The 17147-nt window shown below is 34.6% G+C and overlaps 1 protein-coding gene across 1 annotated transcript in view; it reads left to right on the top strand.

Annotated features, from left to right (window-relative positions):
• Positions 1-17147, top strand: part of LOC116887851 (dystrophin-like) — a 232215-nt gene that overhangs the window by 56406 nt on the left and 158662 nt on the right. Inside the window, exon 4 of the mRNA XM_032889355.1 lies at positions 1165-1329. Within this exon, the coding sequence (XP_032745246.1) occupies positions 1165-1329 (165 nt within the window). The remainder of the gene's footprint in view (positions 1-1164; positions 1330-17147) is intronic.

Here is a 17147-nt window from a genome sequence, read left to right as displayed (position 1 = left end):
TCTCTCATTCCTAGATCTCCTGTGTTATATTGCCACTGCATAGCTTGTCTTAACTGGGATGGCAACTTAGGCTAGTGTTTCAGATCTCTACTTTGAGTATTGATGATAACTCTGCTTCAGCTGAGCACCTGGACTGTGAGGTTGCTATTCTCACCAACCAAAGACACCGTACACCTTAGAGAGATCAGAACACGCTGGAAATGATACTCTTTTCTCAATGAATATTTCATAATGTACTTCTTAGCACAGCAAGTGCCCTGGGTGGATATTGGTCCTCAGATGGTTATTGTACATGCTCTATCACTTTAATTCCTGGGCTACAGAGTAGAGACTTTGAAGTTCTATTTCCTGAGGCTGTGTGGCATTGTTATTTGTATCATCATCATCATCATCATCCATCATCATCATCATTATCGTCGTCGTCATCATCATCATCATCATCATCATCATCATCATCATCATCATCATCATCTTTTTTGTATATCCAGTCGTTATCTCCCTCTGGCCCACCATTCAACAGTTCCTCATCTTATTCCTTCTCCCCAATCTCCAAAAGAATGCTCCCTAACCCCACCAGAACTCCGTACTCCCTGGATCCTCAAGTCTCTCAAGGGTTAGGTGTATCTGAGGCCGGACCAGGCAGTCCTTTGCTTTGTATGTGTCAGGGGCCTCACATCAGCTATTGTATGCTGCCTGGTTGGTAGGTCAGAAAGTTCTCAGGGGTGGGTTACTTGAGACTGCTGGTCTTCCATTTGGGTCACCCTCCTCCTCAGCTTCTCCCTGGTTTCTGTCTATTGGTTTGGATTCACAGTACTGCATCTGATTCTCATTGCTGATTGTTGGGCCTCTTGAAGGGCAGCCATGATAGGCTCCTGAGTGTAAGCACAAAATAGCTTCAGTAATAGTGTCACAAATGTGAAACACCACAGTTGACGTATACTGTACATTTACAAAAAGTCATTAGTGTCTATACTATATACAATGATTTGAGTATTATCCAATGATTCCAAATATGTTAATTACCTTTGAACATGGCATATATGTAAATAGTAACACATTGTTGAATAAACAGATCAACAAATTGATAAAATATCTCCTTTTTAATTCTTTTTGTCATTTTTAATATATACCATGAGAATTATTTATCTTTTTTTCTACTTTCAGGTTTCCAGAGCTTTACCTGAGAAACAAGGAGAACTTGAGGTTCACATAAAAGATTTTAGGCAGTTTGAAGAGCAGCTAGATCACCTGCTTCTGTGGCTCTCTCCTATTCGAAACCAGTTGGAAATTTATAACCAACCAAGTCAGCCAGGACCATTTGACCTGAAGGTGGGTACCTCTTGTTTATATTTTCGTTTCTGGCAGGATGGCTCTTGATGATTTCTTTGAATCTCATCACTCCTTAAAACAGGACAAGGAAAACAGTATTAAATTCATCATAATAAATACAGCAATCTCTGAACTGCAGTTTATAAAATAGAGTTTGAGACAGGGAGCATGTCTAAATTCCAAATGGAAAATAGGAATTCTTTGTCCAGGAGCAGAGTTAGTGGAAGCAATTGGGGTAGAGAAGATTCTGGTTAAATGAATAGGGATATTCCTGAAGACAGGCCAGAATGAGCAGAAAGCACCTAGATACTAGAGAATGAAGAATTTAATTTGAAGTTGATCCTTAGTAAACTAATATAGTAGGGTTTTTGGGTTTTTTCTGTCAGCATAAAAATATGGCTAAGGAAGACTCAGAAGACTTACTAAATTTTTGTCAAGTAGAGAATTATTTTAACATTACCATTGTAATGATTCTTTGACTAGCATTTCCTGCTTCTCTCAGAATTTACTAGACATCTTTATTTAAATGCTCACAATAACATACACATCCTATTTGTTAGGATAGTCCATTTTCCATCTTTGCTTAACTACACTTAATATGTATATATTTATAGATATCCTATATACAACTGATTATTATCTAAAGTTTGCATCCTAAACGTTTGAGAACAGTGTGTTTTAAAGACAGAATAAAATTAAGAGAGTGGTGGAGAGGTTTGTTCCAGCTAAATTGAGTTATATTTGCAAAGTGCCGTGTTTTCCTTTTACCTTGCTTTCCTGATGTTTTTATCGACCACTCTGTTAGCTGTGCACTGAGAACACATGGTACTTTGTAAGTCACAGGTAAACATCATTTCCCCAGTAAAAAATTCAGGCTGCTCAGTCACTGCCATGGCCTGCAATTCAGTCTGACAATCAAACTCATGAGTAGCAATGACCTTTACCCAGTAACAAATTCAGTTAACTTTAAAGTATATATATAGAAGACAACTAACAATACAGCCCATACATCAATGATGTATGGGAGCTCCTGACTCTAAGACATGGATTCTGATGCCTGAGACATCCTAGCCTGAGCCATGCATGCATGGTCACAGGGGATGACTGGACAAAGTCCAGCGTCAATGCAAGGATGCCACCCCTTCAAGGAGTCTGTTTTCCCAGTTAGCTAGTGCACGACATTCTCAGATATAGATGACACTCATGTAATTAACAGTGATGCATCTCATTAAGTCTGGTTGCTTCTCTACTAAATAAAGCAACTCACTAAGACAGTACAGATACTTGACCCAAATGTACCATAAATTGAGCCAGATCACCATTATGTTGGATCTAGTATTTTCTTTAAGTCATTGATTTCATATGACAAATAAGAAAGGGCACAAATTTTTTCCTCCCAACTAAGAACTATGTTTAGTTTTGTAAACTTTGTAACACATAGGTTAAAAAGTGTGACTTTTCTAAAAAAAAAAAAGTAGATACTCAATGTGGGCTATCTTTGCCCGTATGTATGAAAAGGAAAATAAAATCTCATGACACAAATAGATATTGTTGAGTTGACCAAAGTGAGTTTAGTCTGGTCTCTGCCATCCCTTCCTGTCCCCAATTAGGTCTAACATACTTAAAAGTCACACCAGTTGTTGTTTATCAACAGCACACAGGTTTCTGACAAATAGGTCTTACAGTCTGCAGAAAAGGCACTCTTTTCTGTGTTAATGAACTTCATTATCAAAGCCACATGTCACTTCTCTCACTGCTGTGCAGTGTTTTGATGTCGTGCTATTTACTTCCTACAGCTTAGTTTAAATCACCAAGGGAAAAAACAGCTGCTTCTTGCTGTGCAGAAAACTCTTTGGTATATTCCTCACACATTCTGAGTTTCGTGGTTTTTTATTGTTTTGTCTTGTTCTGTTTTGTTTTTCATCTTTGGAGTGTAGATTTAAAAAAATATTCCTTAAGGCCCTTTCCTCTGCTTGTGTCTGTATTCAGACCCAAGAGGACATATAAACATGTGTCTCTTAACTGGAGAGCTTCTCCCAGTAATTGCAAAATCCTTGGTTTGTAATCAAAATAGTTAACTCTGTTAGTAATAATCAATTCTTTATCTCTCTATGTCCAGCTTCTGTCTCCATTCTCTAATAAATGTTTTATTAAGATTACACCTTTTATCTTTTTGCTTTAATTATGGATTCTAGTCTTTAGGCTTGCTGTATATTCCTTTCCTTGAAGAAATTAAATGTTTACTTTCAAATTTAAAAATGATAAAATGGGTTATTATTTCCTGCACTTTACCCCAAATAAAAAAATAAAATAAAGCTTCTAATTGGTTTGAAGAACATGCCAGCTTTTTAACACAAGCAATTAAACTGCTTTTTTAAAATCTCAGTTATAAGTCATTGCAAAGAAATTAGATATGAAGGAAGCTAGCTACATCCTGGCTCCATTTCCTTCATTTAAAGAACCTTTCTTTTTCTATGTGTAGTGGTCATGGTAATCTCAGGAGTAAAGGGTCTGGCACCCTGCCATTCAGGTCATTAATTTTTTCTCATCAAATCTGAGCATCTGTTAGAAAGAAAAAGAATATACAATGTCCTACATGAGCTTCAGCGTTGCCTGCCTGGCATTTGATCCTTATTGATGAAATGCAGAAAGATATGGAATGAAACCCAAGGTTTTTTTGAAAGAAAGAAAGAAAAAAAAAGAAAGAAAGAAAGAAAGAAAGAAAGAAAGGAAGGAAGGAAGGAAGGAAGGAAGAAAGAAAGAAAAAAGAAAAAAGAAAAGAAAGAAAGAAAAGAAAGAAAGAAAGAAAGAAAGAAAGAAAAGAGGTTTAAGGGATCTGTTCTAATACATTGTTTATGCTGGAGTGAAAATTGACTGCACATCACTTGGTTTGTGCAATTTACTCCTGAAATATTCCTATTCAAGAAATCCTGCAAATAGCAATATTCATCTTGAAAATCACCTCACAGAACCCTTAGCAAGCTGAGACACATAATCAATGAGATCGTGATGTAGAGGGTGAAAATGAGGCATAATCACAGCCCTTTCCCATCAGTCAGCCCACTAGAAGGCATGCCTTTGAATTTTGATTTTCAAATGTACTCTCAATTTAGACATAAACTATGTTGATTTCAAATTTCACAAATGATAATTGAATGCTAAGATCCAGGGACCAGTTTAGAATTTCTATAAAGGGTCTTATGCTTTTAATCTTTAATGAAAGCTTTCAATAATGAGCTAGAGGTAGACTGTTTATCTGACATATAATAGTCTAACTACTGCTTTCTAAACTTTTTATGGAAATGGCAGGTAGAGGAAATACGTAATTCACTCTGGTAAAGCTTAGTAAATGGGCTATTTGCATATTGATGACAGAGGTGGTGTTTCATTGCTCAAGAATGGCTTTTCTTTTGTAGTCTATAAATAAACTCAACATGCTGGCTCTTCCTTACCATGATAGAAATCTAATTGTCTATAATGTCAAATTCACAGAGAAATAACAATCCTAATAGCTGACTAGTACAATAAGTAAATAACTGAATCATGCATTCACATTGCAATGAGTACTACCAGGGAAAACTAGTAGTGGACAATTTAATAGGCAAGAGAGACTTTATTTCGGCACTTGTGTAGTGACAGTGAGAAAATGAATAAACACAAATTCTCTCTCTCTCTCTCTCTCTCTCTCTCTGTGTGTGTGTGTGTGTGTGTGTGTGTGTGTGTGTGTGTGTGTGTGTGTTTATAGAAGAATCTGAGAGAGAACAGAAGGGAAGAGAGTAGAAGGAGATAGAGAAAGAAGGGCAAAATGTTGTAAATACAGCATACTCATGGGTGAAGTTCTCAAAAAATAAAATTATAAATAAATCAAAATAAAATAAAATGTACTGTTTTGCTCCTCTGAATGTATCCAATGTGATCTAAACATCATAATAATATATTATCTACCATCATACACTTAAAATGCATGAACAAACTTATCTTTTATAAATAGAAATTTTATGTTATGCTTCTTCTTTAAATCACATTTTCATTTTACTTCCCTCAAAAAATTATATCCTAATATAGTATGTATTTATGCTACAATATCTTTTATTAATTACTCTTTCATACTTTTGTATGACTAATATATCTATGAATTTTGACTTTTAGAAACAATTTCTTGTGACAGTAAAGCTCTCTCAATATTTTTAACTCCATTAAATTGATTTGTATTTGTATTTATTAACATCCATAGCTAGTAATAGCTAGACATGCTAAGTTTGTGACTAATAAATATCAAATATAGTCAGGAGATGTTTTATCAGAAACATGTTTATTAATGAAATGAGCGAGTGTTAGCTTAGTGATTACTTGATTCAAAACTGATTTTAATTACCACTGTTTTGAGTTATACTTTTACTTTTGAATGAGTATGTCTCGGAAGCAATGACCATTGTTATATTCCAAAGAGTTGTTCTTGTGAGTGGGGAGAACTCTCATAGGCCAAATAGTGGGTGGTGAAATTAAAATGGCAAAATAATTTATCATGGTAACAGAACCAGCCAAAAGTCTGAAAGTGGCAGAATCTGGAAAACGAATCCACTCATACCATTCCTGCGCTCATATCACTAAAATAGTCTTTACATAAATCCAGGGAAATCCATCAGTCTGAAGATCATTCTCTAGGAAGGAAAAGGGGACAACTTGATCCCTGGTTTGACACTCATTACATTGCTTAAGAATCATCAAGTTCATCTCACCACAGTCACTGAACTCGCTGCACTCATTCCTGAAGTACATGCATCACCATTGTGCTTTACATGGAATAATTTATCATATAGCATGTTCTTAATTATTGATATGACATTTCTCCCATTTTTTCTTGTTATTTATTTCATGGACTTAGATGTAAAAGTGATTGTCAACCCTGTACTCAAGTGTATTAACTGAGGTTCTCCACCCTTAATTAAGGAATGCGTGTGATATTTCATGATATATTCCATTGTTTCTGGTTTGATTCTGAGACAGGGTCACATTATGTTGCCTTTGTTAACCTGGAACACTCTACATAGACCAAACTGGCCTCAAGCTCACAGAGATCCCTTTGCCTCTGCTGCTATTAAAGGAGTGAGGCACCCAACCCCATTGATTCATTCTTTTTCCAGGGCAACATCAAGAAATAACCTCACTTTTTGCCTAATTTTGGGTTCATTTAAAGTGTGCAGTTGTCTTTCTAGGAAAAAAGTTCTCCTATACATAGCCTTTTCTAACTCAATTCTGATTGTTCTGCTTCCTACTACAATATATCTGTCAATATATTTGATCATAGGAATAAAGAGAGGGAGTCTTTAGGGTTTTTTTTTATTTTCTGATATAATGTAACAGACACCATTAAATATTAATCCAAAGAGTATATTAATCAATTATATTAAAGTGCATGTAAATAATTAAATATAATTGGAGTATCTGGCAGTTCTCTTTTAAAATTCAGATTATATAATATAATTTAATATACCTCTTCTATAACTTTATCAATGCAAAATAAATCATCTTCAATAGATTGAACCCCAAAGCCTCTGAGCACTACAGCACAAACCAGAAAACCACTTTCTACTTTAACATAAACTTACTTTAAGTAGAGTTTTCAACTAGTTATAAGTTTATTGCTAGTTTGTTTCCTATCTACCTGGTATGCATTTATATTGTCAGCAAGCATATAGTCTAACATTTTGTATGTATTATTTAAACAAACATAAAATCTGTTTGTACCAATCCCCAGTAAACCCTTTTAAGTATGAATGAAATTTCTATTCTGCCAACAAGCCATATATTGATGGATTATGCTGTCTTAAATTAAGGAGCTACTCAATCTCAAGTTGCTTCGAGTAGGTATATTGTATTATTAGACTCCAAGTATGAAGTATATTGATGCTAACACATATGCCATGTTGTATAGTCAGTGTTTTAAAAGGATGTCACAATATCCTCAGAGAATGAACTTTGACTTTTAGATATAGTGGCTCTTCAAGGAACTTTCACAGTAGCAGGAAGATATTTTATATGGTCCCTGAACCATTTTGAAGAATCGTCAACATTCTTTATTCAAGGAGGATGGTGCAAACTCACTATCTTTTTAACTTATATTCTGCTTTGAGTGAGGATAATTTTGTTCAAGTGTCTCCAAATCATTACATCTTCCCTTTGTACACACTCTTAACTAATTTCTTTCCAGGTTTCTCCTTTAGTTACCCATCTATTTCAAAAAAAGGAATCAAATGCACTTTATGACTTAAAGTAGAACCATGGTTCTTCTCTACAGCAAATATTTTAAATGACCAATTGTTTCTAGCTTTAAGGTTGTAATCTGAGACCATCAAGACCAATTTTAACATAAAGTACAAATCATCCTTGTCCTTCATAACAAATAATCTTAGAAAGATGTTCACTTTAATGAAAATTTATAGCACAATTACAGTTTTCAATGTTCGTTTCTTTTTTTAAAATCTATTTTACGGTATGTAATGATGACAGCAAGGTTGCTTGTGTGTTGCCCTTCTGCAGCTGACTAAAACTTTCTGAGAATTTAGGAATCACAGGCTCTGGGTTTCTCTCTACCTTTTGTTTTCCAGTCTTGTCTAAAATAACTACTTAGAAAGTTTCAATTTTATTTCCACACCTTATTTTTTTCTTATTAAACCACAAACTACTTGATTTTATTCTTCAGGTGCACCCATAGTGGCTTGCCATTTGGGTGACTAGATTTATTAGTACCCTGAGATGTAATTTATCTAAATCTTGAGAGTTAATTTTGAGTAGATTGGGGCTCTCTAATCTCTTTACTCCTCTTGGGCATTACTTTGCTGTCAGTATTTTCTGCTTTGTTCTTTGCAGTCAGAATATTATTCCTTTTGACATACAAGAAATAAACTTAATAGAATTAAAGATCCCAGTTTTAATTTTCCCTCACCAATATTAAACAATTTTCTTCCAAAAAAGACTTTGCCTTTCCTACATTATAATTTTGCTCTAGATATAACTTAAAGTCATTTTGTCACCCAGAAACTATTTTTGCTTCCTTCACACCATACTTTTATGGAACACTAGAATTTTTTTCTTTTTAGTGATCTTTAACTGCTCCATTAAAAGTAATTGTAGGTAATGATACTTTGCAAGAAGTTAATGAGAGAACATCAGAAGCAATGTTATCATTTTAAAATGAAAACTACAAAAATCCCTGCCCTTAAGACGGCTAGTGTCCCTTTATGAATATACATGAAGGGGAAAAATTAGAATATTTTCAAGAGTTATTAGACATTTTTGGTGTAAGTGAATGAATGGACCACCTGGTTTGCTACCATATTGCCAAAGAGATGGCTTTGAAAGCGAGACAAAATACAGGATAGAAAAAAATTGAAATTAAATATGAAGGTTTTGAGTTAAGAAATTACCACCATGGGAGCAATGAGTATATTGGTACATAACAGTAATGAGTTCATATACACTGAGAAATGCTGTCTATCTACTTGCAAATTGCAATATTCAATACTATATAATATATAAATATATTTTTAAAAAATTCAAACATTGCATTTTCTGAAAAAGCTATATTCACAAAGATGCTTATTTATAAAGCTGTTATCACTGAAATGTTCATAATATGTATATGGAGATGCAATGCTATTTGGAGTTAACATTGATCCATTCCTCAAACAATATGTCCTACATAGGACTATATGTCTCAAAGTTCACAGTAATGGAATAACCCAGGAATATTGCAAAATATACTTCACTATTATTGCTAGTCTATAGATTTGTGGAGTGAGTGTGTGTGTGTGTGTGTGTGTGTGTGTCTGTGTGTGTGTGTGTGTGTGTGTGTGTGTGTGTGTGTGTGTGTGTTTGTGACTTTGACACATACTAGGGTCCAGAAGGAATAACACTTAAGAAAATGCCTCTCTAAGAGCAGGCTGTAGGTGGAATTTCTTGAGTAATGGCTGATGTGAGAGTGCCCAGCTCACTGTGGTTGGTGCTAACCCCAGGCAAATGTGTGTAGTTATGTGGGAAGTTAAGCTGAGATTGCCATGAGGAGCAAGTCATTATGTGCATTCCTCCATAGCTTCTGCTTCAGTTCCTGCCTCCAGGTTTCTGCTTTGGGTTCCTGCTGACATACTCTCATGAGGCACTCTGATCAGAATGCATACACCAAATAAGCCCTTTCTTTCCCATATTGCTTTGGGTCATAGTTTTTATCATAGGAATGAAATTAGGACCTTGATTAGATCCATTATGCATTGTTTTACTGTTCATTTGTTTCTTTGTTTTATGAATGTGAGTACATTGTCACTCTCTTCAGACACACCAGAAGAGGGCATCAGATCACATTACAGATGGTTGTGATCCAACATGTGGTTTGCTGGGAATTTAACTCAGAACCTCTGGAGAAGGTTAGTGCTATTAACTGCTGAGCAATCTCTCCAGCAAATCCATTATGGATTTTTAAGTACACAAATAGCCATATCTATATTATGTATGCAGAGTAGTTAGGTAGTATGTCTTAATTCTGTACTCATTCATAGTAAGCAGGTTCTCTATTACGTCTCTTTGAACCACACAATTCTCTTCCTCATTAAGGAGTGAGGGGAAAGGTCTCATCCTGAACACACCAATTTATCCAGTCTCATTGTCTGAACCATCATCTCTTAGATAAACAATCTGTACTTTCTGATTCTTTTTTCTCCCTCCTGCTCTTCTACAGGCTGTCACCCTAATTGATAAATAAGAGAAACGTCATCTTATAGAGCACATAAGAGCCCCATGAATGCGCTTTTACTCTCCCATGACTCTCTTTTCTATGTAGTGTCTTCCTTGCTCACTTAGTAACTATGAGATTGTAATTTTGTCAGGAAATGATGTTCATTGCTCTCTAAACTATATTGGTTGTAAAGAAATCCTTAAATCTGGAAGTTAGCACTGAAGAACATTTAAAATTCTAAATACATAATTATAATTTCTCTGAAAGCTGGCATGACTGTCATTATGGTAAGAATGTCTGCCAAAAAGTTATAACTAAATAAAACTTAACATTATATTTTTATTTCATGAGAGATGGTAGGGTGGGTTTGGTATTTACAGGAAGATTATGCACGTGCTCTGGGGGAAAACAAAAGCAAAGTAGTTATTTTGATGTTCTCTGTGATTTAAAGGCAGAAAAACACATGTATGTATACATATAAAGATTAAAATATCTATGCAATATATTTATGTAAAATGGGTTTATAATAAAATACATTGAGAAATACTTTAAAGTAATATTTTAGTATTTAATTTTCATACTAAGAAATTATTCTAAATTTAGCCTCTACCTGCATTTAAGAGTTTAAAACAATTTACCAAAAATTAAAGGGAAATTTAATCTAAATATAATTTAAAACTGTAAGATCCTAAAAAAAAATTAGAGTATTAAATATTTTGAAATTCAGAGTAAGCATATATTTTATAAGTATGTAAAAATACATAAGCCTTTTACTTTTTTAAAATTTACTATTTTTATTGGATATTTTTAGGTATTTACATTTCAAATGTTATCCTCTTTCTCCCCCTCTTCCATACACCTACCCCTTCTTCTATGAAGATGCTCCCACTCCAACCCACCCACTCCCCCTCAACACCATGGAATTCCACTAAACTAGGGAAATAAGCCTTCATAAGACCAAGGGAAGCACCTAAAGAAATGTTCAACATCCTTAGTCATAACTGAAATGCAAATCAAAACAACCCTGAGATTCCACCTCACACCAGTGAGAATGGCTAAGATCAAAAACTCAGATGACAGCAAATGCTGGTAAGGATGTGGAGAAAGAACACTCCTCCACTGTTGGTGGGGTTGCGACTGGGTAACAACCATTCTGGAAATCAGTCTGGAGGTTCCTCAGAAAGTTGGACATTATGATATGTTTGCAGTATTCAAGACATCATTTTAATTTTCTTTAATTTGTATAATAAATCAGTTGTGAATAGAAGCATTGAATTTGCTTATGAATACATAAAATAGAACTTGGGATACCATAAAATTAGGAAGAAGAAATGTTTTTATATATTTTTATAATAGAGAAAAGTAAAATTAATCTAAATTTTGAAACGACATAAACAACCTGGTTACTCAGCAGTAAATGATCACCTAATTTCTTCGTTCTTTCTAGTTGTATTGATGAAAACTGGGTTGAAGGGAATTCTTTGTAGGTTCCTTCATAGACCCATATGATAATGATAACACTCAAAATTGTTGGCTTATTATTCATGTCTTTAATTTTATTGTATACTAAATTTACTATTTGTATCTGCAACAGAAATTTTGCATTTTTGTACATCCAGAGTGTTCTCATAAGTTGGTTACTAAACACTTGACCAAATCTTCCAATGATCTGTTTTTAAAAGTTTTACTTTTGTATATTATCATGTTCCTGCATGAGTTTCTGTGCACTGTGTATGTGCAAGTGCCTGTGGAGGCTGGAGGGTAGTGATCCTCTGGAATTGGAATTCCATGGGGTTGTGAGTAACCTGATGTGAATCTAGGGAAATAAACTTAGGTCTTCTTCAAGAGTAGTAACAAATACTTTAGGTGCACTGGTTGGGTTGGAAGCTTCACCCAGAGTAGTGCATTGGCAAATATGAGACTCACCTTTCAGTTACTCAAAGAAAAGACACTGTCTTTATGAGGGTTATTTGATTATTTGTCTGGTATCCCTTTACCTGCAGCCATTGCTGGGGTGACTTTATTATCTGCAAAACCTCAGCCTTCTGTAACCACTGCTTGAAAGCATGTTTGCCCCTCCACTTCATCAACTGGGTAGTTTCCATTTCATTCTCTTATTTCTTTTGTTTATTTACTTTTTGTTTATTTCTATATTTAGATCTTGAACCATTTTGCTCATTTCCTTCATATATTTGTATTTTCACATATTTCTTGAAGCATTTTTTTTCCTCTTTAGGGGCTTCTATCCTTTTTGTCTGTGTTTTCCTGTATTTATTTAACGGAATTATTTATATCTTCTTCAAAGGCGGCTATCATCTTCATGAGCTGGGGTTTGATGTCAGAATCTTGTTCTTCTGGTGTATTATGATATCCATGGCTTGCTGTAGTTATAGAGCAGGGTTCTGATGGTAGCATATTGCCTTTGGCTTCTGTTGATTATGTTCTTGTGCTTGCCGTTTGCAATCTGTCTGTCTCTGATGTTAGCTGTTAGGATTGATACAGGTTTTCCAGGGGGCAGGTGGAAATGTGTGTCCCCAATTAAAGCAGTCCTCCTAGGAGTCAGAGAGAACTTTCTTTCTAGTTATCGAAGGCCTCTTGTGCCCTTGGTTAGAGTGGATATCCTGAGAGACAGAGAGAACTATGAGGTGGCCAGTGGGCAAGCCAATCAAATAGAGAATTCAGGTGGAGGTATTGATAGGGAAGGAGATGGGACTCAGATAATATAGGAGAGAACCCCACATCTGGTGGGCTTTGTGGGGTTTCAGCAGGCATGGAGATTGGGGCACGTATTTCACCTGTGTACCTGGTTAGAATAGTATGCCTGGGAGTCCATCAGGGATGTGGGATTTAGTGACTGGAATGGGTAAGCCTGTACATGTTCAGGTGGACTTGTAGAACAGAATCGCATTTATACTCTTTTATTGAATAGTAAATTTCTATTGGATTCTAGCAGAATTCTAATCATATGCATCTAAAAAAACATGTCCACAATTTCTTACCCAGAATGCTATCATCAGCTTTTCATTAAACCCATGAAAAATGGTACGTTAGCCAAAGACACAAAAATAGTAACAATTATGGATGTACAAATTACAGATGGTAGGCTAAATGATCTGGCCGCAAGATGAAAACTATGCATTGAGTTTATCAAAGAAGAAGACTAATAATTCTATTGCATGTTCCTCTCCTGGATTTCAGAATCGTTTATATTTGCTTTATTCTCTGTAAATATTTAAGAAAAAATATTAAAGATGAAAAACTCAATGATTTTGTTGTGATTTTTAAATATACAACTTAAATTCTTTTATTCATTTGATAGTTTTTGTAACTATCATTTGTTTTTACAAATTACAGATGAATTTAGAAAGTTGTTTTATATAATGACTATAATTTGAGTATAAAACCTAATAACAAAAAGGAAAACATCACTATCAGGAAATTTAAAAAGTCATGAAGTTGACCTCAATTGTTCTTTTCTCTGTTTTCAATGAATATAACACTAATCTCTACTTAATACTATTATGAGGTTTCTGCTGTAAAATAGAAGTTTTAAGCTCAATGAATATTTTCTATACAAACTTCAAGAACTATGTCCATCTGCCACATGAGCAACAGAAGTTCTGGATTGCATAGAGATTGCTATTTTTGTTTGAAACAACAAAAATATTGAAAAATGTTTCAGAGATATGTCAGAATTACTTTCTGTTACATGTACATCTTTATTCTATGAAAACCAAAAACCACTAACCCATAATTGTTTCAAATACTGAAAACTTACTCAAAAACAGAAAATATTCTATTATGGTTAAAGTTCTACCAAATTAAAATTAATTTTATGATTATAATACCAATATTAATAAATTATATTGGAAAGACTATGTGAATAAATGACACACTGTAAACAAGGAAAAGGGATGGAGGGAATTCATATTAAATCATATGAAAGCACAAAGCATGAACAGTTAGAAAGATGAGCAAAACTAAACAAAACAAAACAAACAACCAAACAAGGAAACAAACAACAAACAAAATTAACCAATGAAATGATTCCTAATGATATTTTTCTGTACTCATAGATTAGTGTCTTGTCCAGTCATCATCAGAGAGACTTCTTCTGGCAGCATATTAAAGTAGGTACAAAGAGACTCTCTGATGATGACTGGACAAGACGCCAATCTATGAGTACAGCAAAACATCATTAGGAATCATTTCATTGGTTAATTTTGTTTGTTGTTTGTTTGCATGTTTGTTTGGTTGGTTTGGTTTGGTTGGTTTTGCTCATCTTGGCTCTATTCTAGATTTCTGGGATATCCAGTTTCCACTGTACACAAAATTGTTTGCCCACTCTCACTAGTTCTGCATCACTATTGCCCTAAGCATGTTCCAGGCAGAATAGATTTTAGGTGGAGGGGTCTATGGCTTGGTTGGTGTCTAGGTTTCCTTTTCCCTAGCATACAATGAACATTTTTAAGCCAAAGAGACTAGAATCTATGAGTAATGGGTGAAGTCATCAATTACATCTCTACAGTCAATAAGCTATGTGAATGTTGTCCTCAGCAATTGGGCCCCACTGTCAGGTTTCAGAGGGTGATCTTTTGTCCAAGAATCACCCTGATTTGTTTACACATCACCACTGGACCACCTTGACCACAAACTCAGTGGAGTATGAGTTCCAACACTGGAAGCCTTGGTTGGCTACAAAAATGGCCACTTCACACTTTATATTCTCTATTAAGAGTCCTCACTAAGGTCACTTTCATAGATTCCAAGAAGTTTGCATTGTACTAAGTTGCCATAAACAACACCTAGTACTCCCAAATCCCAGCAGTGTCTCCCTATACTAGTTTCCTCCATCACTTCCAAGGAGCAAACTTTGGGTATATGATCACGATAGGCCAAGCTGGGTCTTGTAGTAGATAGATTTCAAGTTTTTTCAGGAACCATCACATTCATTTCCATAGTGGCTGTATAAGTTTGCACTCCAAACAGCAGTGGATGAGTCCAATTTCTCCACATCATTGCCAGCATGAGCTGACACTTTTGTTCTAGATATTGATTATTCTGATAGGTATACAATGGAATCTCAAAGCAGTGTTGATTTGCATTTCCCTATTAGCTAAGGATGATAAACATGTCTTTAACTGTGTCTCAGACAGCCGAAAGTCCTCTACTGAGGATTCTCTCTTTAAATATGTACAGATTTTATAATTGGATTATTTGGATTTTGGTCTCTTGTTTCTTGAGTTCTTTATATATTTTGGATATTGATCTTATGTCTGATGTGACATTGGTAAAAGTTGATTCCCATCCTGTAGGCTTCTGCTTTGACCTATTGACAGTGTCTTTTGCCTTATAGAAGCTTTTCAATTTCATTAGGTTGCATTTATTGTTACTGTCCTGTTTAGAAAATTGTTTCCTGTGCCAATTCATTCAAGACTATTTGACACTTTCTCTTCTCTGAGGTTCATTGTATATGATTTTCTGTTAAGAACTTTGGACTTGAGTTTTGTTCAGGGTACTAAATATGAATCTATTTGCATTCTTCTATATGTAGACATCCAGTTGAATGAGCATATATTTTTAACATACTTCCTTTTATTCCATTGTGTATTTCTGGATTCATTATAAAAAAATCAGGTGTTCATTGTGTATGTTTTATCTGGGACTTCAATTCAGTTCTACTGATCTACCCATCTTCTTTATGCAAATCCATGAAGTTTTCATTACTCTCTTTCTGTAGTATAACTTGAAATCAGGAATAGTGGAACCTCCTGTAGGTCTTTTGTTGTTCAGGATTGTTTTAGCTATCCTGTTTTTGTTTGTTTGCTTATTTGTTTTTCCATATTAAATTGAGAATTGTCCTTTCAAGTTCTATAAAAAAATGTGTTGGAATTTGAATGGGGGTTGCATTGAATTTATATATTACCTCTGGTAGGATGTCCATTTTACTATATAAATTCAACCAATCCATGAGCTTGAAGATCTTCCCTCTTCTATATCTTCAGTTTTTTTCGAAAATCCTTGTAGATTTTGTCATGTTCGTCTTCCACTTGACTAGTTAGAGCCATCCTAAGATATATTAAATTATTTGAAGCTATTGTAAAGGATATTGATTTCCTGATATAGTCTGTTTGTCATTTGTATGTAGGTGAACATCCAATTTCTTTTTAGCATATCTTGTATCCAGGAACTTTGTTGAATGGGTTTATCAACTGTATGAATTTCCTACTGGAATTTTTATAGTCACACATGTATACTATCATATTATCTGCAAACAAAGACACTTTGACTTCTTCATTTCTACTTTGTATCCCATTGGTCTCTGACACTTGTCTTATTATTCTAGCAGAAACTTCAAGTACTATATTGAACAGATAAAAACAGAGTGGGTAAACTTATCTTGTTCCTGATTTTAGTGGAATTGCTTTGAGTTTCTCTTTATTGATTTGATGTTGATTATAGAAGTGCTATAAATTGCCTGTAGTGTTTTTAAGTATGTCAGTTTTGTCCCCAATATCTCCAGGAATTTTATCATGAATGAGTGTTAGATTTTGCCATTTTCCTTTGTACACATGAAGAAGGAAAAAGTCTTTCTAGCATCTTGTGAATATAACTAGGGATGTTGCAAACTATCCTATAAGAGAAAACAATACCCCATTAACTAGAGTTGAGTGGTAAATTCACAGAACCCTCCATATAGTGACTCAGGATGCAACGTTTGTGTGCTATAACCCTGTGTTCGCAACTCAGATTCACCACTTCTTAGCTTGTATCATAGGCAAGATTTCTAAACTTTTATGACTCTAGGTTTTATGTCCAAACAATGATGTAACAGATCCTGAAAGTCTCTGTGGTAAAGATTGAATCCTATTAATTTAAATGATTTATGTTAAGTGTATAGTGAAGTGCTTGCACTTAGTAAGATTTCAACAAATTAAGGTAGTTAATATTAACTTCGCATGTGTTCAATCATATTGTCCTAATTAAATATCCAGACCTTGGTCTCTTCCCAATTTTCTCTAACATACTACTGATTAGAGCATGCATCATTATATTATTTGTCTCGAATAACAGTGCTGTCAATTAAATC

This window comes from Rattus rattus, chromosome X (assembly GCF_011064425.1).
Source record: "Rattus rattus isolate New Zealand chromosome X, Rrattus_CSIRO_v1, whole genome shotgun sequence".
In the NCBI taxonomy this organism is placed as follows: domain Eukaryota; kingdom Metazoa; phylum Chordata; class Mammalia; order Rodentia; family Muridae; genus Rattus; species Rattus rattus.
The sequence above is the reverse complement of the archived record's forward strand: the minus strand, read 5'-3'. Positions and strand labels throughout refer to the sequence as shown.